The sequence below is a fragment of the Rhinoraja longicauda genome, chromosome 5 (genome assembly GCF_053455715.1).
Source record: "Rhinoraja longicauda isolate Sanriku21f chromosome 5, sRhiLon1.1, whole genome shotgun sequence".
Classification (NCBI taxonomy): Eukaryota; Metazoa; Chordata; class Chondrichthyes; order Rajiformes; family Arhynchobatidae; genus Rhinoraja; species Rhinoraja longicauda.
Window position 1 is genome coordinate 71617427 of NC_135957.1, and position 23169 is coordinate 71640595.

Below are 23169 nucleotides of genomic sequence, written 5' to 3' on the forward strand. Positions count from 1 at the left end.
GGGAGGGAGGGGGGGGGGAGAGAGGGGGGGAGGGAGGGATGGGTGAGAGGTGAGGGATATGGACCTCCCCTTTTCCCAGTACCCCTCTTTCCCCACCACCAAGTCCCCTCCGCACGACCCCTGTTGTCCCATTCCCCATTATCAGCCCCCCCCCCCCATTTTCTCTCCCCCAGACACACTCTTAGCATCAGTTAAAGGCCCGGGGGGGGGGGGTGCGGGGGATCGGATCAGTGAATAGTCCGGTTGGGGGGGGGGGGTGGGGGGCTGCGGGAGATCGCATCATTCAAAGGCCCGGGGGGGGGTGGGATAGCGGGGAGATGTTCTCCCGGGTGTGGGAGAGAGGAGAGAAGCAAGGGGAGAGAAGCAAGGGGAGAGAGGAGACGTGATCCGGTGATCGCGGGCTGGCGCCGCTAACGGCGTCCATTGTTTTGGTGCGAGTGAGATGCCGAGCATGCGTGCTGAGTACAGAGTGAGGAGATTCCGCGCATGCGTACTGAGCACAGCCGCACCGCAGCGCCCCCCTTCTGTCAAAACTTCGATAAATGAGGGGGGGCAGCACTTTTAAACCTCTGAAACTTAAAAAATATGCGACCGAATTAAATAAAAACATCATTTTCCAGCAGCGAACCGCGTGGTGATTAAGGCGGTACAAAAATCGTGGCGCTACGGTTCACCGTTTTGCCGCAATTGCCGTAATTCAGCCGACACAGTGATATATACATACAAGATCTGAGTTTTAATAGTATACTAGAACAAGTGTGCCCGTTCAAAGCGGGCCCGTTGGGCCCGTCCCCACACCCCCCATTTTCTCCTCCCCCAGCCCCACTCTTACTCTCCCCACACTCTCCCCTTGGGCGGAGTCCCACTCCCCGGTCCCCATTCTCAGTCCCCCCCCATTTTCTCTCCCCCAGACATACTCTTAGCATCATTTTGGGAGAGAGGAGAGAAGCAAGGGGAGAGAGGAGAGGTGCCACGCTGAAAGCCAATAAATCAATAGGAGGGGGTTTGTGCGAGTTTTTTGACGTCACACGCTGAAGGCAATTGAAGAAACGGCTTTCAGTGAAACGTCCGGGGGGGGGGGGGGGTGCGGGAGATCGCATCATTCAAAGGCCCGGGGGAGGGGGGGATAGCGGGGAGATGTTCTCCCGGGTGTGGGAGAGAGGAGAGAAGCAAAGGGAGAGAGGAGAGGTGAGCCGGTGATCGCGGGCTGGCGCCGCTAACGGCGTCCATTGTTTTGGTGCGAGTGAGGAGATGCCGCGCATGCGTGTTGAGTACTGAGTGAGGAGATTCCGCGCATGCGTACTGAGCACTGCCGGACCGCAGCGCCCCCCTTCTGTCAAAACTTCGATAAATGAGGGGGGGCAGCACCTTTAGACCTCTGTAACTTAAAAAATATGCGTCCGAATTAAATAAAAATATCATTTTCCAGCAGCGAACCGCATGCTGATTAAGGCGGTTCAAAAATCGTGGCGCTACGGTTCACCGTTTTGCCGGAATTGCCTTCAGCCGACATCAGTGGAATATATATACAAACATCGCTTCAAGATCTGAGTTTTAGTAGTATACTAGAACAAGTGTGCCCGTTCAAAGCGGGCCCTTTGGGCCCGTCCCCACACCTCCCATTTTCTCCTCCCCCAGCCCCTCTTACTCTCCCCACACCCTCCCCTTGGGCGGTGAGGTAGTGGTGGAGGGAGGGAGGTGTTGAGGATGGACCCGGCGGGGGGGGATAGCGGGGAGGCCCGTCCCCACACCCCCCATTCTCTCTCCCCCAGACACACTCTTAGCATCAGTTAAAGGCCCGGGGTGGGGGGGGGGTGTGCGGGTGATCGGATCTGTGAAAAGTCCGGTGGGGGGGGGCTTCGGGAGATCTCATCATTCAAAGGCCCGGGGGGGGGGGGGGGGGGGGGATAGCGGGGAGATGTTCTCCCGGGTGTGGGAGAGAGGAGAGAAGCAAGGGGAGAGAGGAGAGGTGAGCCGGTGATCGCTGGCTTGCGCCGCTAACGGCGTCCATTGTTTTTGTGCGAGTGAGGAGATGCCGCGCATGCGTGCTGAGTACAGAGTGAGGAGATTCCGCGCATGCGTACTGAGCACAGCCGGACCGCAGCGCCCCCCTTCTGTCAAAACTTCGATAAATGAGGGGGGGCAGCACCTTTAGACCTCTGTAACTTTAAAAATATGCGTCCGAAATAAATAAAAATACCATTTTCCAGCAGCGAACCGCATGCTGATTAAGGCGGTTCAAAAATCGTGGCGCAACGGTTAACCGTTTTGCCGGAATTGCCGTATTCAGCCGACATCAGTGGAATATATATACAACGCTACAAGATCAGAGTTTTAGTAGTATATAGATAGATAGACTAGCAAAGAGGGCCCGTTGGGCCCGTCCCCACACCCCCCATTTTCTCCTCCCCCTTCCCCACTCTTACTCTCCCCACACCATGGATTGAGGTTTGGAGAAGGGAATGGGGGAAGAAAGGGGGGGGAAGGTGAGGAGAGATGGGGGGGGCGAGGTGTGGAGGGGGGAGGGAGCTTGGGGGGAGAGAGAGGGGGTGAGGGGGGGAGGTGAGGATGGAGTGAGGGTTGAGAGGGGAGGGAGGGGGACCTCCCCTTTTCCCAGTCAGCTCTAGCTCATCTCACAGGGGTATTGTGACGTCACACACTGAAGGCCTTCAATAAAAGGCTTAGAAAAAAAAGTTTTATCTTTTAAACCTCTTTAACTTAAACAATATACGACCGAATTAAATAAAAATATCATTTTCTAGTAGCTATCTGCGTTGTGATTAAGGTGGTGCAAAAATTGTGGCGCTACGGTTTACCGTTTTTCCGACATCAGCCGACATCAGTGAAATATATATACATACAAGATCTGAGTTTTAATAGTATACTAGAACAAGTGTGCCCGTTCTATGCGGGCCCGTTGGGCCCGTCCCCACACCCCCCCATTCTCTCTCCCCCAGACACACTCTTAGCATCAGTTAAAGGCCCGGGGGGGGGGGGGGGGGGTGGTGCTGGTGTTCGGATCTGTGAAAAGTCCGGTGGGGGGGGGGCTTCGGGAGATCTCATCATTCAAAGGCCCGGGGGGGGGGGGGGGGGGGGATAGCGGGGAGATGTTCTCCCGGGTGTGGGAGAGAGGAGAGAAGCAAGGGGAGAGAGGAGAGGTGAGCCGGTGATCGCGGGCTTGCGCCGCTAACGGCGTCCATTGTTTTGTTGCGAGTGAGGAGATGCCGCGCATGCGTGCTGAGTACAGAGTGAGGAGATTCCGCGCATGCGTACTGAGCACTGCCGGACCGCAGCGCCCCCCTTCTGTCAAAACTTCGATAAATGAGGGGGGGCAGCACATTTAGACCTCTGTAACTTAAAAAATATGCGTCCGAATTAAATAAAAATATCATTTTCCAGCAGCGAACCGCATGCTGATTAAGGCAGTTCAAAAATCGTGGCGCTACGGTTCACCGTTTTGCCGGAATTGCCGTATTCAGCCGACATCAGTGGAATATATATACAACGCTACAAGATCTGAATTTTAGTAGTATATAGATAGATAGATAGATGTCAGTCAATAGTCTATCGCCTGTGAGATCAAGAAAGGGGAGGGAGGTGTCGGAGCTGGTCCAAGTGAATTTGAGTGCAGGGTGGAAATTGGTGAAGTTGATGAAGTCCACGACTTCTGCATGGGTTCAGGAGGTAGTACCAATGCAGTCGTCAATGTAAAAAGAGATAAAGTTCTGGAATAGGGCCAGTGTACGCCTGAAACAGGGATTGTTCAACATACCCCTCAAAGAGGCAGGCATAGCTGGGGCCCATGCGTGTGCCCATAGCTATGCCTTTGATTTGGAGGATGTGGGAGGAATCAAAGAAGAATGGGCAGCTTGCAACCCAGTGGTATGAATATTGATTTCTCTAACCCTTGCATTCACTCTCTTCATCCCTCTCCCACCCAAGTCATACCAGTTTCAAAGTCGTCTTGTTGAGTCTCATTGTTTGTACTCGTTCTCACCTAGCACACAGCTAACAATGGCCTGTTTCCTTTATCATTGTTACTTGTTTGCATATCTTTCATTCATTTGTTCTATATTTCTCATCACCATCTATGTCTCTCGTTTCCCTTTCCCCTAACTCCCACTCTGAAGAAGGGTCTCGACCCAAAGCGTCACCTATTCCTTTTCTCCAGAGATGTTGTCTGACCCGCTGAGTTACTCCGGACTGATGTCTTTCTTCAGTTTAAATCAGCATTCTCAGTTCCTTCCTACAGATTACAATTAGAGTTACTTCCATTTATTAGAAAGGTTTTAATTCTAGTTGAAAGTGTAGATGCCAACTTATTCAAAAAACAGAAACTCAAATCCTTAACTGAAATGATCTGCAATCAGCTCAACACTTAATGTTCTACAGAAATAGCAGCAAATAGAGTTACCTGAAAACCCAGTTTCTGCAGAACACGGGCTAATCTTCGAGCACCAGTTTTTGCATCTTCTTCACTAAATTGTAATTTACAGAAAAAGATTGTATCACATATTAGAGCCCCAATGTAAGTCACATAGGAATTCTTTAACAATAGAATGTGCAAAGACACCATATTGCTGAAATCTCATGATCAAACAAAAAACAGACATCAAGTCACATGGGGGTTCAGTTGGTCACCCATTATGAATTCATTCATAAGGAAATATGTACAAAATGCATTTTTGTCTTCACCTGCTCTATATCCTCATCAACAGTGAACTTCACCCGCTGTTCCTAACACCAGGAGACTGCAGATAGGAATGTATGGTGTGAACATAGCAACTAAATACCCACATCAATTACTTCATGTGATAGCCAAAACACAAGGTACCCTGTAACACTTAATGCTCCCTTGTGACTAAGTTGTTTTCACCAGAATATTAATATATACAAATTCCTAGCAGAAATGTTAGTACTCTGACAATTACTTACATATATTTGGAAGGGGCAGGTAGTAGTTCCTCTGCCTATGATGTTGAAAAAATGTAATTCAGTCAATTACATAATTCTGGATTTTTCTGTTACAAATGATCAACATGGAACTACTAGACTGTTAGGGATGAAAATCTGCTATCCCACATACAACTTCAGCAATGTTTTTTTCTGTTGGTATTTATGCAATGAGCATTACTGACAAGGATAGCTTTTAAAGCCCAAACCTAATTGCCTTTGAGGTGTTAGTGAGCTTCGTCTTGAACCAAAGGCATTTTGTACATAATATTTCCATCTAAATGAATTCAATAGCGAAATTCAGATGTTGTATGTAACTGTACCCCAACAAGAATCTGTTCCCCGGTCTCATTTGACAATGTCAGCTTTTTAATGTGATCATTAGATGTCAGTGATTTGTTGTGTCTAGATAATTCCAACATTTAGACAAGGACAATGGAGGATCAATGATATCCCAAGTCAGTACAATGTGTGGCTCATGGGGACTTATGGCATTCCAAACCTTTGCTATTCTAGTCCATGATTGTATAGGTGACAGATTTGAAAGGTGTTGCCAAAAATAGACTAACTAATTAAATGCAATGACATTGTTGAGTGCCAATATTAACAGTGAGTAAATATTTAGGATGGTGGCTGGGATGTTAATCATGAAGGTTGCTTTGCACTAGATCGGGTCAAGTTACTCGAGTATTGTTGGCAGATGCATCCATACAGTTCAAAGGCGAGTATTCCATCTCACCATCGATATTGCATGCAAACGATAAAATGACGGAAAAGTCAGGAGGTTACCACAGGATACTCAATCTCTTTTGCAGCCACAGTATTATGAGTATATCAATGGAGGACTCACTGACCGTAATACAATAAAGTTAAGGTCAGGTAGATTTGATTCTTTCTTGCAGGAAATGTATATTTGCTGGAAATTGGGGAACAACACTACTTATCTTTCTACGCAAGCATGAGCCATTCCACTTTCTAAGGATTTGCAAACACAATTGAACATCAGCAACATCTCCAGCTCTGGCCTTATTGAGGACAGATGAAGCAGTTAAAACTTACTGGCTTTAGCACAGAGTTTGAAAAACAAGTGCAGTAACGTCCTGGGATTGTGACGATTGATATCCAACAGCCACTATCATCTTTAGTAGCTGGTGTATAGTTTGACTGTAGGAAGGATGTAATTAGGCTAGAGAATGCAAAAAATGTTGCATTCTCAAGGACTTAAGTTGTAAGAAGAGATTGATTAGGCTGGGACTGTTCCTTGGAGCATAGGAGGCCGAGGGTTAACCAAATAGAGGTTTATAAAATCATGAGGGCCAGAGATAAGATGAATTGTCACATCTCATTTCCAGGGTGACAGTGTCTAAAACTGGATGACATAGATTTAAGGTGAGAGCAATAATTTAAAAGGAACTCGAGGGGCAGGTTTTGCCAATTAGAAGGTAGTGGGTATATGGAACCAGCTTCCACAGGAAGTGAGAGGTGGGTATTAAAAGATATCTGGGTAGATATATAGAAAGATTTAGGGGTTTACTGGCTAAATGGGCCTAGCTCTGGAAGACACCTTGGCTAGTACAGACAAGTTGGTCCAAAGGCCTTGTTTCCCTGCTGTGTAACTCTAACTCTATCGAATGACTCAATTTCATCATGGATACTTGCAAACTACATTTGGTAAAATTTTGTCCGAATGTCAAGGGAGTCACTCATTGCCTACTGCCACAACAGGTCCATGGGCGATGCCATCGCCCTAGCCCTACACTAAACCCTGGAACACATCCCTAAGAAAAAATACCTACGCCAGACTCCTATTCATAGACTACAGCTCTGCCTTTAATACCATTATTCCATTCAACTGTGTACAACTACAATTCAATTTTCAAATTTGCAGACGACACCACCATATCAAATCAGATGGATATCTAATAATGATGAGACAGAGTACAGGGAGGAGATCGAGAACCTTGTGTCTTGGTGTTGAGACAACAACCTTTCAATGTCAACAAGACAAAGGAGATAAAAAAATGATCGACTTTAGGAAGCGAAGCAGTACACAAACCCCAGTTTGTAGTGAATGGTGCCGAAGAAGATAGTTGAAAACTTCAAATTCCTAGGAGTCAATATCACCAACAACTATTACGAAAAGCTTCTTGCAAGATTAGTTAACCAAAGTTCTTACCTTGTAGCTCCAGTGCATATAATTTTCCCTGAAGACCAAATTGTTGCCGTTATCCTGGGTTTCCTCAGTTTCATTAACACCTTCTGCAAACAATTATAACAAAATATTAGCGATATGGTGCCTCAGTCAAAGAACTCCTGCTATGTTTAACGCAAACATAAATATACACTTTAATTCAATCAGGATCATGAGTGTACAAAACTGACATCTGCCAATCTTGGAAATTCTTGCATATAACGAGTCTCTAAATATGATCTGTTTTTGACTGTGCAGAACACTTCTCATTTGATATTAAATCACCATGAATTATAGTGTAATTCTGATTTATCCAATAATTTTAAGCACTTAGCTATTAACTTATTCTCAAAATGTTATACATCTAATCATTTTTGCTGGATGCAATTTTTGCCTAATTAAGAGTAGGTTTGGATTAAGGTTTCAGATTTTAATATTTTATTGATTTTGTTACTACAATAAGCACAATTGCTAATTAAAAACAGTTACATCAATATTTTGCAAGCGAGAATTTAAACTACATGCAAAACACTTACTAAAATGAATATGGTAAATAAATTTAAAAGGTTTTGAGGATCTGTGCCTGCAAAATAAACAAACAGTTCCATAGAATGAAATGAAGAAGGAAGATGGTCTTGTATTAAAAAGGAAATTGAAGTAGGCCACTGATTCCCTCAGCCTTCAATGAAATATTCGACCCTACTTTCAATTTATATCTCTTGGCATTCTTACCATTTTTAAATGTATTCACCCATGAAACTTTCAATTGACTCAGCATGCTGAACCACAGAGGGGTTAACAATTACAGATTCCTATCATCCATGGCGTGAAAAATTGCTTGCTCGTATCATTCCAAAAAGCTTCAGTTGCAATTTAAAATTATATTCTCTTGTTTATGATGGACTTGGAGAAGTCGCCCATTTGATACATCAAACTCTTTATAATTTTAAATATATGAATTAGATTATTTCACAATCCTTAAAACTTAGAAGTTAAATATTTCCTCATAATGTAACCTTAAGCCTCAAGAACATTCTGATGAATTTACCAATGTATTTTTCCTGCAGCATGCTAAGAACTGAACACAGTTCAATGAAAGGTAATAATGAATAACAGATATTTCACTTTTGTCAAAAATTATTAGCCTATGGTTACATTATAAATTTTAAGCTGCCATTTAACAAGTGCATTCCTCATGCATTCTAACTAGAGGGTATATTACAAACCATTAGCACGCACCACACAATTATAATATATAATTAAATGTATCTGCATCTGTAAAACTAGTACCACAGATGATGGAATTCAAATAGTTTTCTCAAAAGTGTGGAAAAAAAACATGAAGCAAGCTAATCTTTAGATTTGAGTAAAAATAAGTGAAAGAATAAGGACATTAGAAACTAGCAAGAGCAATCGAGTCAGTTGTACCATAGAAACAACCACTTTATCTATGCTGACCATCATGCCAATCCACAACAATCCCAATCACCTGCATTCATTCCAAATCCCCCTATGCCTTTCTCATTCAAGTACCTGCCTCAAAGCCTTTTAAATATTGCCTATCCATTTCCTTCCACAGATGCTGCTTAACCCATTGAGTTTCCCCAGCAGTTTGTTTTTTGCTTTGAGTTCATCAGCCTTATTTGTGAGACTTCTCGCATTAAAGTAAATATAGTTTAGATTTTAGAACTTTCTTGCTCCTTGTCTGCCTCTGGGCTTGCTTGCTCCTGGAGCATCCTCTAAGAGTTTCAATATTGACACACAAGGAATAAGCACAGGATCATCCCTTTGGTGTACCTGCATAAAAGGTGTTCAGTTATATGATGTGGCTAGAATGGAATGGAGGAAGCAAAGAGGAAAATAACTCAAAAATTAAGAACCACTGGAAGGAAGTTTCAAGCTCAGATTGGTGTAATCAGTTGCCGCAGTACACATCGCAACACGATAAACTACATATGGTCTTACTTGAGAACAAGTAACAAACAAAAATTCAATCTTGTTAACAATACCCCAATCAGCCAACTCTCAATCACTCCATTTGGATTTTTGCAAAATTTCACCAAGTGATATTCACTTATCAGCTGTCAGGCTTTGTAGCACCCACACCTCTTTCAGCTTTCTCCCCACAACTACAACTAGTCTGAAGAAGCGTCTCAACCCAAAACATCACCTATCCATGTCCTCCAGAGATGCTGCCTGGCTTGTTGAGTCTTCTTTTGTGTCCATCATCTATGTTTCAAATGTTCGGCCAGGCTCTTGCAGTGGACAGCCTTCTCGTTTGCCATCGCTAAATCTTCCAGGCAGTATTGTTCACCAAGAAGTGGGCATCTTAGTAGGACTGGCATTGATTGTACAGATGTTCCACATTCACATTCTGTGTCTGCCGCATCTGCATAGCCCCATTTGCTCATATTGGTCTTGCATCGGCCCATCTCTGTACGAAGCCTATTGAGGGACTTCCAGTCACACCTGTGACCAGGTGGTAGCTGTTCCTTGGTTGGGATTGGCAGCTTTTCGTGGTGGTGGGTTTCACTGCGTTTCTTTTCACACAAGGCTTGTTGAGTTACTCCAACGCTTTGTTTTAATTTTTAAAAAAGAATCAATGAGCCCTGGACTAAATTTGAAGTCAATGGGCACTGTGGAAAACGCTCAAAAGGCTGGAGTCATGGAAGATGACTGTGATTGTCAGAGATCAATCAATCTAGATCAAGGATATCATAGCAGGAATTCCTCAGGGCTATGTCTATGGGCCAACTATGCTCATCCATGACCTTCCTTCCATCTTAAGGTCAGAATTGGAGATGTTTGCCAAGATTGCAATGTCCAACTTCAGATGCAATGGTTCACCGGGAGGCAGTTTGCTTGTTCCTTTTAAACACATTGGTCCCCGTTTTGTGGGCAGCTCTCAAATACATTGGCCCTGTTTTGTGTGATTCCTATAAACACAGTAGATTCACTGGAAAATGTATTGCATGTGAATTAAAAGTGTGTTGGGTACTAAGTAATATCCAACAGTCCTCCAGCGAATTAAGCAATAAATGCAACCTTTATTGAAGTGTAGGAAAATAACTGCAGATGCTGGTACAAATCGAAGGTATCACAAAAAGCTGGAGTAACTCAGCGGGTCAGGCAGCATCTCAGGAGAGAAGGAATGGGTGACGTTTTGGGTCGAGACCCTTCTTCAGTGAATCACTTTGGAATTCAGAAACTTTGAAAAATAACATTAAAATATATATCCAATCCTTGTAAAGTAATATACCACTTTATTGCAGTATTAAGAATGTCAGATGGTTTCCTGCAAGGAATACAATGGATTGGCACAAACTAGAACTTACCCCAACATCTCTTTTGTAGATCACGTTTGTTCCTTCCAGTGCAATCTTGCGCAGATTTAAATGGCATCTTGTTTTAAAGACACAGACTACATTTGTTATCAAAATATCCAGTGCAACATCATTGTCTGGTTCCATGGGTATGGCTTGTTATCCAACTGACCAACAGACTGCATACCATCTAGATAGTGCTGCACTAAAGTAGAACAACATGTTAATTTGACACGTTTTTAAAATGATGCACATCAAAGTAATAAACATCCACTTCTTAACAGGTGAGAGAAATGTGAGGTGTTGCATTTTGGAAAGTCTAACATGGGCAGGACCTACACAGTGAATGTTAGGGCCCTGGAGAGTGTTGTAGAGCAGAGGGAACTAGGAGTGCAGGTGCATAGTTCCTTGAAGGTGGAGTCGCAGGTAAAAAGGGCTGGGCAGCACATTGGCCTTCATCAGTTAGAGTATTGAGAATAAAACTTGGGAGGTCAAATTGCAGTTGTACAAGACATTGGCGAGACCGCATTTAGAGTATTGTGTTCAGATCTGGGCACCATGTTATTGGAAAGGGTACAGAGAAGATTTACAAAGATGTTGCCAGGACTAGAGGGTGATAGGGAGAGGTTAGGTAGGTTGGGACTCTATTCCTTGGAGCACAGGAGGATGAGGGGTGATCTGATAGAGGTGTATAAAATGAGAGGAATAGATCGGGTAGATGCACGGTCTCTTGCCCAGAGTAGACGAATCAAGGACCAGAGGACATAGGTTTAAGATGAAAGGGAAAAGATTTAATAAGAATTTGAGGGGTAACATGTTCACACAAAGGGTGGTGGATGTATGGAACAAGCTGCCAGAGGATGTAGTTGAGGCAGGGACTATCTCAACGATTAAGAAACAGTTAGACTGGTACATGGATAGGACAGTTTGGAGGGACATGGACCAAACGTAGGCAGGTGGGACCAGTATAGCTGGGACATGTTGGCCATTGTGGGCAAGTTCACAGCAGCGCAAATCAAAATGATAATATTCTGGTAATGCACTTAAGACAATGAATAGAAAAATACTCACCATGGTCAGTTGGGCAGCCAATTCTTAATGTCTGAGTGAAAGGCAAATGTAAACAACGTCCAGCTGAAAGCAAATCTGAAAATGAAATAATCAATTTAGTTTACCAGTACGTTTTATGTTTGATAAATAAAAATGCACTACAAATAATGTGTGCATTTACAGAAATCATAATAAGAAGAATCTCGCTGCAATAGACGCTTGAATACCAGTTTGAGTACCAAAAAATGTTGTCCTATTGCTACGTTTAAGAAACAGGTACATGGATAGGACAGGTTTAGAGGGATATGGGCCAAACGCAGGCATGTGGGACTAGTGCAGATGGGACATTGGTCGGTGTGGGCAAGTTGGGCTGTAGGGCCTGTTTCCACCTTGCATGACTCTCTGAGTAATAGAAATAGAGACATCTTTAAACTAGCAGAGAAAAAGAAAATCAGTTAGGTAAATGTATAGATACGAGATTAATTTGGTAAATCATGTACTCGAGTACTCTGGGATGCAGACCATCAGGCCCTGGGGAATTATCTGCCTTCAGTCCCAGAAGTTTACCTAACACCATTTCCTGTCTAATGTGGATTCCCTTCAGTTGCTCCTTCCCACTACATCCCCGGTCCCCTAGTATTTCTGGGAGATTGTTTGTGTCTTCCTTAGTGAAGGAAGAACCAAAGTACTTGTTTTACAGGTCTGCCATTTCCTTGTTTCCCCATTATAAATTCACCTGTTTATGACAATACTCAAGGGACATACATGTGTCTTCACTAATCTTTTCCTCTTCACCTATCTACAGACTGGGAACTTCCTGTTACAAATTATAAAAGCTTATCTCTCCATATTTACTGCAGTGTCAATTAATTACTCACCTATACACCTTGGATCATAAAAGGCCATGGCTTACGATCTTTGTTATTATTTCAGATCACTAAGGAGTATATCATACAAAAATCATGTGATTTGACGTCACCCACTGGTATCTTGCTTTCGTATTTTAGAAATTCCATCCTATCACGAGTGGTAAAAATTTCAGCCCTCAGCTCAGATTAGTGCCTGCTTTCTGGCCCCACAATGGGCAGCGATAGGATGCCATAATATCCCTCCCCCTTTGCCCTCACCTGCATGCATTTTTATATGGTGACAACACTTCAATTGCACTGACCCACTTTCCAATGGGCAGTGGGTACATGAGATGGCAGTTGCAAACGCAGGCTGCAGTTACTGCCTGCCAGAGCATACATTAGATTTTAATGCCTCTTAAGGAATAGGTGACGTTTCAGGTCAAAACCCTTCTTCAGTCAGTCTGAAGAAGGATCTCGACCTAAAACTTAAGCTATTCCTTATCTCCGGAGATGCTGCCTGGCCCACTGAGTTACTCCAGCTTTTTGTGTCTATCTTCAAAATAATATCACTATCTTCTCAGGTCTACCCCCCCCCCCTCCCTCCAATCCATCTTGTGACCTTAATTACATTCATCTGGCTCTTTCGGCCAGACCACATTGCTCGCATGGCCAACATTAGAATCCCGAAACAGAAATATATGACCTAGGTGCAGGAGCAGATCACTTGGCCACTCAACCCTGTTCCCTCATTTGAGATCATCACGGCTGGCATGACTTTAACCAGCACTCATTTTTCCGATCTACTCAATTACCTTTCACCCACTCACTTATCAGGAACCTACAGATTTTATTTTCAGGATATTCACTCTTTCACTACCACTCAGATGCTGCCTGACCAACTGAGATACTTCAGCATTTTGTGTCTTTCCTTGCCAAATATTATTCCTGGCGTTCAATCACCATGGCTGTTTCTTTCCTGAGCCTTAAACAGCTCATAGAAACATAGCTCCTGCTCATAGAAACATAGCTCCTACTTTTGTAATTCAGGTAATGGGAAACTGCATACGATTTGCTTTGCAATACTTCTGATATGGCACCATAAACACGCAAGCTTTCTTTCATTAAAACGCTAGAAACATTCAGTTTCAGTGGACACAGCAACAGAGTCAATGCAACAGGTCCAGGACCTGACAAAATCTTTGATTTGAAACAATAACCATTTTTTCTTTCCACATATTTTGCTTGACCAGAGGGCAATAGAGAATTGTTCCCTAACAGTGCCAGAGACCAAGGTTTGACTCTGACCTCGGGCGCTATCTGTACAGAGGCTGTGCATTCTTACTGTGACCATGTAGGTTTTATCCGGGTGCTCTGCTTTCCTCCCATACTCCAAAGACCTACACGTTTGTAGGTTAATTGACTTCGGTAAAAATAAAATTGTAAATTGTCCCTAGTGTGTAGAATACTGCTAGGGTATGGGGTGATCGCTGGTCAGTGTGGAGGTGGTGGGCCAAAGTGCCTGTGACCCCACTATATCTCTAAAGTCTAAAAAGTGTTTCCAGCATTTTGTGCTTTTATTATGTATACATTGCACACTTATTGAATGAGATATTGGTTTAAAAACAGTAATAAAAATGTATACTAAAACAACCTTTCAACATATTTAAATAACTTGCATGCCAAACATGCAAAACTAATTAATGTAGCAGGAATCTTGCCATAATTTAATTACAAGAAGTTATGAGATACAGAAACAAAGGCTATGCTACAGCACATTTGATTCACTTCTGCATCAATTCTTTCCTGGAACAATCCAAATTTAATTCCACTATTCTGCACAAGCCTTAGTCTGGATTCCAACAACCTGTGTGTGGATGGCCTAAATTTGCACAGTGAAATCCAATCTCTTAAACCATTGATGACATCAGAATTTGCAGTTTTGCAGAAACACTATCTATTGCTTGGTATCAATTCAAGGGATTTCTGGCATTAGCCTATCATATCCGCAGAGATAGATTAAAGGAAGCAAAAAAAATGCAAGAGTTTTAATGGAGATTAGCCGGGCGTGGACCCGTTGGGCCCAAATCTCTCCGGCAACCCTCTGTCCAAACCTCTCCTCTGGGCCCGGCAACCCTCCCCCAACTGACGACACTCACCCACTCCATCCCCCTTACAACTCCCCCGGGGCCGGGCGAGAGGAAGCCACTCACCACGACCCCGGGCGACAATCGCGGCGGCCAGCAGCAGGAGAGCTCTCGTCATCCCCACTCATTGGCCGCCACTCCTGTCAGTCGGGCAGGTCCTGCCCCCTCCAAGCGGCAACCCTCCCCCAACTGCACACGCGCGGATCTAGCAGCCATGTTGCGCAAGTATTAGATCAACAGCCCCAACTGCACAGACGCGGACACGTAAGTTCTGATCAAGGCTTGTGGGGTGCTCCCGGTCAGCAGCGGCGAGTACCTATCGACAGCGGTCCGAGGAGGGATAACCCACAAACCGGTGACAGGGTATTGGGCGGCCAAGGCTCATCAATGCACGAGAGCAACGAAAGCTATCCAGTCTGGTTCGAAACAACTGCGGGAAGACGACAAGCCGGTGGAGGGAGCATGATGCACTGGGCAATGTTCTGCTGGGAAACCCTGGGTCCGGCCATTCATGTGGACGTCAACTTGACATGTGTCACCTACCTAAACATCGTTGCAGACCAGGTATACCCCTTCATGGCAATGGTATTCCCTGATGGCAGTAGCCTCTTTCAGCAGGAAAATGCGCCCTGCCACACTGCACACATTGTTCGGGAATGGTTTGGGGAACATGATGAAGTATTCACGGTGTTGCCCTGGCTTCCAAATTCTCCAGATATCAATCCGATTGAGCATCTGTAGGATGTGCCGGATCGACAAGTCCGATCCACGGCGGCTCCACCTCACAACTAACAGGACTTGAAGGATCTGCTGCTAATGTTTTGGTGCCAGATACCACAGGACATCTTCAGGGGTTTTGTCGAGTCCATGCCTCGGTGGGTCGGCACTGTTTTGGCGGCACATGGAGGACCAACAGCATATTAGGCAGGTGGTCATAATGTTTTGGCTGACAGGTGTATACAGGATTAATGTAAAAGCTGAAATGCCATGTTTTAAAATTATTCATGGGGTATTTACAATGCACATGTAATTAAATGCACTAAACACAAAGTGCTGGAGGATGCCTGACTCACCGAGTTCCTCCAGCATTGCTTTGCTCCAGATTGCAGCATCTGCAGTTCCTGGTGTCTCCAGATATAATGTTATTTTTCTGGATAGAATTATTTACCTAGCAATAATAGCGGTTTAGCACACATCTAAAATGTGGACACATCTTACAATAAAGCAGACAATTTGGAGCAGGTTTAGTGCACGTCATGTCAGTTCATGCCATTTTCCATAATTGATCGGAAAGTTGCTATCAGACTAAAGAAAGCTGAATAACTACAGAGCTGTCTGTATTAAAACAAACAGGCACGGAAACACAAATTTTACAATCAATCTTGAATAATAATGCTGGTATATGTACTTCCACACTGAGTCTGTATTTCTGTCATTTAATGTTTCAAACTGCACTGCTTACAATACTGTCTCAACTTTTCACCTTGAAAATTTTGGATATTTAACCCGTCATCCCACTACCCGACTGCCTTATATATAGCAATCCATTCTAAGTCAACATATTCAAATTATAGTAATGTCCTAAGATCTAACTATCATCTCTAGTCTGTCTCACAAGTAGATCAATAATTTGGATTAAATTGCATGTGTTTCAGCATTAGCTAACAATAAGAAACTTCAAGTGCCTTCTGGAAATCCATAGAAATTACTTTCATGACCACATTCCTGTTCAGTGTCTTAATGAAATGAAAAATACAGTTTGGAAACAGGCACTTCAGCCCAAATCCACGCTGATGATTAATCACATGAAGGATATGTGCAACGTATGTGTAGGAAAGAACTGCAGATGCTATTTAAATCAAAAGTAGACACAAAATGCTGGAGGAACTCAGCGGGACATGCAGCATCCCTGGAGAGAAAGAAGGGGTGACGTTTCCAGTCAAAACCCTTCTTCAGACATGTCTTTTTCAGCGTACATCTTTGTTATAAACTCAGACTTGTGGGTGTGTGGATCCCACTATCACGGTTGGTAGTGGCGGCGGCAGATAAGATATTGCCATTTAAGAGACTTTTAGATTGGTATATGGATATTGCTGAAAATTTAAGAAAATAGATCATGCAGAAGAGCCTTGCTTGGCATTATGTTCAGCACAAACAATGTGGACCAAAGGCCTGTTCCTGTGCTTTACTGTTCAATGCTCTTGTTCATGCAAATGCAAGTTTCTCAACTATTTTACAAACCTCAAGCCATCCTATTTTAAGCATTTGATCTATTTTAGTGCTGTTATTTTGTTTATTTCTGATATTTTGCTTGATTTCATATTTCATATTTCATAAACACTCTAGTACTAATAAAAAATTCAATATGAAATGCTTACATGTGTTCTCACTCCAGAGATGCTCTAGCATTGCCAACATTAAGGCATTTGACAAGGTAGGCCGCTCTGGAAGGATAGATCGCATCAGATCCAAGGAGAGATAGCTGTCTGGATAGAAAATTGGCTTCATGGAAGGAAGCAGAAGGTGATGGTGGACGGTTGCTTTTCAGACTGAAGGCCTATGCCTCAGAGTTTGGTGCTGGGCCCATTACTGTTTGTCATCTATATCAATGTTTGGATGAGAACGTACAAGGCACAATTAGCAAGTTTGCAAATGACACTAAAGTGGATGGTATGTATATTGTGAGGATGGTTGTCAAAAATTGCAGCAGGATCGTGATCGGATGGGCAGGTGGGCTAAGGAATGGTTGATGGAAGAAGTGCAAGGTGTTGCATTTTGGGATGTCTAACAGGGGCAGGACCTACACAGTGAATGGCAGGGCACTGGAGTGTGTTGCAGAGCAGAGGGATCATATGCGATAGGAGTAGAATTAGGCCATTCGGCCCATCAAGTCTATTCCACTATTCAATCATGGCTGATATATCTCTCCCTCCTAACCTCATTCTCCTGCCCTCTCCTCATAACCTCTGACACATAGGATCTAGGAGTAGAGGTACATAGTTCCATGAAAGTTGCATCACATGTAGATAGGGTGGTCTAAAAGGCTTTTGGCATTTTGGCCTTCATCTGTCAGAGCACTCAGTATAGAAGTTGGAAGGTCATGTTACAGTTATACAAGACATTGGTGAGGCCACACATAGAGTATTGTGTTCAGTTTTGGTCACCAAATCAAGCTGGAAAGGGTGCAGGGACCATTTACAAGGATGTTTGCCAGGAATTGAGGGCCTGGGCTATAGAGAGAGTTTGAGCAGGCTAGGTTTATTCCTTGGAGCCCAGGAGGGGTGATGTTGTAGAAGTGTACAAGATCATGAGAGGGATAGATTAGGTAAACGCAGAGAGTCTTTGGCCCAGAGTAGGGGAATCAAGAACCAGAAGACATAAATTTAAGGTGAGGTGGGGGATTCAATAGGAATCCGAGGGGCAACTTTATTTTTACACCAAGGGTGGTAGGTATAGAGAACAAGGGGCTGGAGAAGGTAGTTGAGGCAGGTATTACCATAACACTTAAGATACATTTGTAAAGGTACATGGATAGGATGTGTATTGGGGGATATGAACCAAGTGAGGCTAGTCTAGATGGACCATGTTGGTTGGCAGGTTTGGCAAAAGGGCCTGCTTCCATGTTGTATGACTCTATAACATCAGGAAAGTTGTTGCCTTACAGTGAATGCAGCGCCGGAGACCCGGGTTTGATCCCGACTACGGGTGCTGTCTGTACGGCGTTTGTACGTTCTCCCAGTGACCTGCATGGGGTTTCTCCGAGATCTTCGGTTTCCTCCCACACTCCAAAGATGTACAGGTTTGTAGGTTAATTGGCATGGTATATATAAAATTGTCCCTAGTGGGTATAGGATAGTGTTAATGTGCGGGTATCGCTGGTCAGCAGGGACCTGGTGGGCCGAAAGAGCCCGTTTCCACGCTGTATCTCTAAACCTTCAGGCTTCCTTCGCTTCTGGTGCACTAAAGGTACATTTGACCACTATGTGATTTCTGTATACACTGCCTCATGTTACATCCAATACTGTAGACTTATCATGTCTTGCCTCTATTGACAGCTGACCATTACTCCCTATGTATAGAAATATAGATGTGCATATATTCATATATTAGCACCAGCCATCCTTGATAACGTTGAAGGCCCGCCACATGGTGTTAACATGTCACATGAAATAATTCAAAATTCAGTAACAATCATCCACACTTGGTGCACAGTAACAAAATTTTAAAAAATAGATGAATTTCTGAAGCAAATGTTTCTCAGTAATGGCCAAGAAAACAAAATAAATGTAAATTGAAACTGAATCCCAACTCACACAATGGTTCCATTCAAAATGAGGACAATATCAGCTTAGGATAGGATGTGATGGGCCAGATGCTTTTTTTGTATTTCATAAATAAATACCCATGTCAGTTGACCATAGAGTTAATAAAAAAGTCACTACAACCACCTAACAACTCAAATCATTTTAAATTGTCACCAGTTGCAAAATGATTTGAGATACCTGTACAAGACCAAAATATGTTAAACTGTTGATAATAGTCACCTTACAATAGAGGGACCATTCCCACACGATGTACACATGGACAAATGCTTTCATATAGCAAGTCTTTCCATCAATAAAGTAATGGAAAGGGAAAAATTATGGTCATCGATATCACTCGCTTGAATTACCTATAGCACAAGACTTGCCTTTGGCAGGTGGAGCACTTTTATCAGCCATACATCAACCACCGATTGGTGTTTCCGTCATTTCTAAAGTGCAAGTTCTCTTAATCAGCAACTTTATGTGGTGCAACAAAGATCGACTTGAAGACAATCAACTCCAACATGGTTTTAGTGTCCTGCACACGCCAACTCATGAAGTCATTTAGCCATCAACACCATGAAGTCATTTAGCCTTCACGCGAAGATAATAACCATAGAGACGATGCAAACTAGGCAGCATTGTCCATTGAGAGCAATCGTTTACTGGCTTCCTCAATTACCTGATGCAGTACAACACAGAAACACGCCTAACCCATCGCATCAATAGGCAAACATTCACTTCTCGAAAGAAGCACCCTTACGTGTCTTACCCCGTGATCCCATGCAACAAAAAAAGAACTGCAAGGTTACACGGCGGGGACGCGAAAGGCGAAGCAACAAGGCTGGGCCACAACAAAGAGGCCGGGTCGGTGCGGTTACAACATGCGGCGCGGATGCACGGTCCAGCTCCCCGGCGAAAGGGTCAACTGATCAGCCGGCGAGTCCGGAGGAGCATCGCTGCAGACGATCATGCAACAACCTCCCCCCCTCCCCGTCCCGGTAACGACCCGAGCGGGCTGCCTGGCTGAGGGCGACAACTCACCGGCAAGCGGCGACGCGGGGAACCTAGCCGAGCCTGGTCCTCGACGGCGGACAGAGCCGGGAGGGGAAGGAAAGACGAGGCGAGGCCGAGGAGGGGACGAATGATGCGGACTCCAGCCGGAGGGCTCGGCGCCACTCTCCCTCTCCAGCCCGGTCCGAGGATGCTCCCGACGCAGGGCCCGGGATGGCGGACGAGCGAGCTATTATTGCCACAAAAGTGCCTCAGGAAGGCCTCGGCCTCGGCCTCGGCTCTGAGCTGAGCCGGCCCAGTCCCCGGGGGCGGGAGACTCGGTGGAGTGTCGGGGAGTGTGAGGAGGGCGCCGCTCGGTCTGGTCAGGCCTGGTCTAGTCTGGACTCTCCTCTTGCTGCTGGGGGTGGCAGTGGGGTGGCGAGGGGTCGCCGCTTGGCGGTTTAACGGTCGGCCGCCAGCGTTCCGACTCTTGTTACTCTTCAAGCACGCAGCGGGACCCGGAAGCGCCAAGGCGCTGTCTGACCGGCAGCTCGGCTCGCCAATCGGGGGAGGCGGCCGAGCCGAGGGGCCAATGGCAGCGGCCGGTGGGCGGTACTTCCGGTCGGGGGCTGGGGTTTGGCGGGCGGGCGCTCGCGCACCCGCGGCAGTCCAGTCAGGTGCCGCTGGCGAGCGGAGCGGAAAGAGAGAGAATGAGAGTAAGAAGTGGAAGGAGAACAGGTTAGCATTCCTCGAGATCAACACAAAATGCTGGAGTGACTCGATCCAGGCAGCATCTCTGGATAGCACTCCCATTGATCAGGACGCCCCAGTGGCCTTACAACACACAAATGGTGAAGGCATTGATTGGCATCTGAATACACAGCAGAAGGAGCGGTGTATCTTGCAGACTGATTATCTCAGCGAAAAGATCCAAACCTACCCGTTTTAAGAGTCCCTGGGCTCCACGTTGGTCTTATCAGTCACCACGAATTCCCCTACCCGGTGTTTGTACATTCATCATATCCCCATTCAACTCTTATCAGATCACCCCTCAACGTCCTGCTTTCCAAAGAATAAAGACCTAGCTTGCCCAATCTCCCTCAATAGCTCATCTCAAGGCCTGGCAACATCTTCATAAATCTTACCTGCACTTTTCAGCTTAATGACATCCTATACAGCAAGGTGACCAAAACTGAACACAGTGTCCATCCTCCAACAGTTCATCAATGTCTTGTACAACAGCATCATAACATCCCAACTTATATACCCTGACTGATGAAGGCCAATGTGCCAAAAGCCTTCTTGACCACCCTATCTACCATTTCCAGGGAACTAAGCACCTGAACTAGATCTCGCTGTTCCTCGACACTCCTGGACCCTGCCATTCACTAAAGTTCCTGCCTTGCCCTGACTTCCCAAAATGAAATGCCTTGCACTTATTTGCATTAAACTCTATTGCCCAGTTGATCAAGAGTGTGCTGTATTTTTTGATAACCATCTTCACTACGATACCCCCCCCCCCCCTTTAGGGTCATCTTCAAACTTACTAATCATGGCTTGAACATTCTCATCCAAATCATTGCTATAAAACACAAACAGCAATGGGTCTGGCACTAATCCCTGAGGCACACCACTCGAATATAGGCCTCCAATCCAAGAAGGACTCTTCAAACACCACCTTCTGCTTCCTTCCATGAAGCCGATTCTCTATCCAGTGGACTTGATCTCCCTCGATCCTATGCAATCTAACCTAGAACAGCCTACCATGTGGACCCTTATCCAAGGCCTTGCTGAAGTCCTTATAGACAACGTTTACGGCCTTGCCCTGATCAACCTTTTTGGTTACCTCTTCAAAAAAACTCATTCGTAAAACAAGATCTTCCACGTACAAATCCATGCTATCTTTGATCAGTGTCTGTCTATCCACGTGCATCTATATCTTAACCCTGAGAATCTTCTGCAGTAATCCACCTACCACTGCTCATTGGTTTATTATTCTGAGGATTTTCCTCTCCAGCCCTTCTTAAATAGTGGCACAACATTAGCCACCATCGACGCATCTGGCACCTCACCCATGTCTAATAATTCATATATCACAGTCAAGTTTTCTGCAATTCCTCTTCTAGCTTCCCACAGCGTCCTTGAATATATCTGATCATACCCGGGAGATTTATCTACCTTCATACAGCCTAGGACATCCAGTACCTCCTTGATCATAATACCATCTGTGCCCAAAAGCAGGAACGGGGTACTGATTGAGAATGATCAGCCATGATCACATTGAATGGCGGTGCTGGCTCGAAGGGCCGAATGGCCTACTCCTGCACCTATTGTCTATTGTTTATCTCCATTAACTGTCCAAACTTCCGAAGCCTTCATGTTTTTCTCCACAGTAAATACAGCAGAGAAATATTAATTGAGGACCTTGCTCATCTCCTGCGAGCTCCACACATTGGTTTCTGAGTAACCCATCTTTCCCTTAATGTACATAAAATCTTTTTGAATACCTCTTAATTTTTTTCTGCTAGTGTTATCTCCTGCCCTCTTAACTTCCTTCTTAAATATGCTCATCAGTCCAATAATTTCCAGGGATACACTTGAACCCAGCTGCTTATATCTGGCCCATGCCTCCTTCTTTTACTAAACCAGAGACCCAATTTCTCTTGTCATCCATGGTTCCTTACTCCCAGCTGCCTTGCCCTACACTCTAGCAGGAACATGCATGCCTTGACCTCTCAGCATCACACTTTTAAAAGCATCCCACTTTCCTGATGTCCTTTTTGCCGCGAACATCCTACTCCAATCAACTTCAACAAGTTCCTGTCTAATCACTTTCTAGAATTACACACCAGCATTCACAGATAGACAATAGACAATGGGTGCAGGAGTAGGCCATTCGGCCCTTCGAGCCAGCACCACCATTCAATGCGATCATGGCTGATCATTCTCAATCAGTACCCCGTTCCTGCCTTCTCCCCATACCTCCTGACTCCGCTATCCTTAAGAGCTCTATCTAGCTCTCTCGAATGTATTCAGAAACTTGGCCTCCACTGCCTTCTGAGGCAGTGAATTCCACAGATTTACATCTCTCTGACTGAAAAAGTTTTTCCTCATCTCCGTTCTAAATGGCCTACCCCTTATTCTTAAACTGTGGCCCCTGGTTCTGGACTCCCCCGACATTGGGAACATGTTTCCTGCCTCGAACGTGTCCAACCCCTTAATAATCTTATATGTTTTGATAAGATCCCCTCTCATTCTTCTAAATTCCAGTGTATACAAGCCTAGCTGCTCCAGTCTTTCAACATACGACAGTCCCGCCATTCCGGGAATTAACCTAGTAAACCTACGCTGCACGCCCTC

General features: G+C 44.7%; 1 protein-coding gene across 1 annotated transcript in view; it reads right to left on the minus strand.

The window, feature by feature from the left end:
- The window catches only part of tbpl1 (TBP-like 1), a 39338-nt gene extending 19004 nt beyond the window's left edge, over window positions 1-20334 (minus strand). The window contains exons 1-5 of the mRNA XM_078399766.1: window positions 19861-20334; window positions 11539-11613; window positions 10480-10672; window positions 7130-7212; window positions 4415-4478 (exon numbers count right to left, since the gene is read on the minus strand). Coding sequence (XP_078255892.1) covers window positions 4415-4478; window positions 7130-7212; window positions 10480-10614 — 282 coding nt within the window. The 5' untranslated portion in view covers window positions 10615-10672; window positions 11539-11613; window positions 19861-20334. The remainder of the gene's footprint in view (window positions 1-4414; window positions 4479-7129; window positions 7213-10479; window positions 10673-11538; window positions 11614-19860) is intronic.
- Between the last annotated feature and the right edge of the window lie 2835 nt (window positions 20335-23169).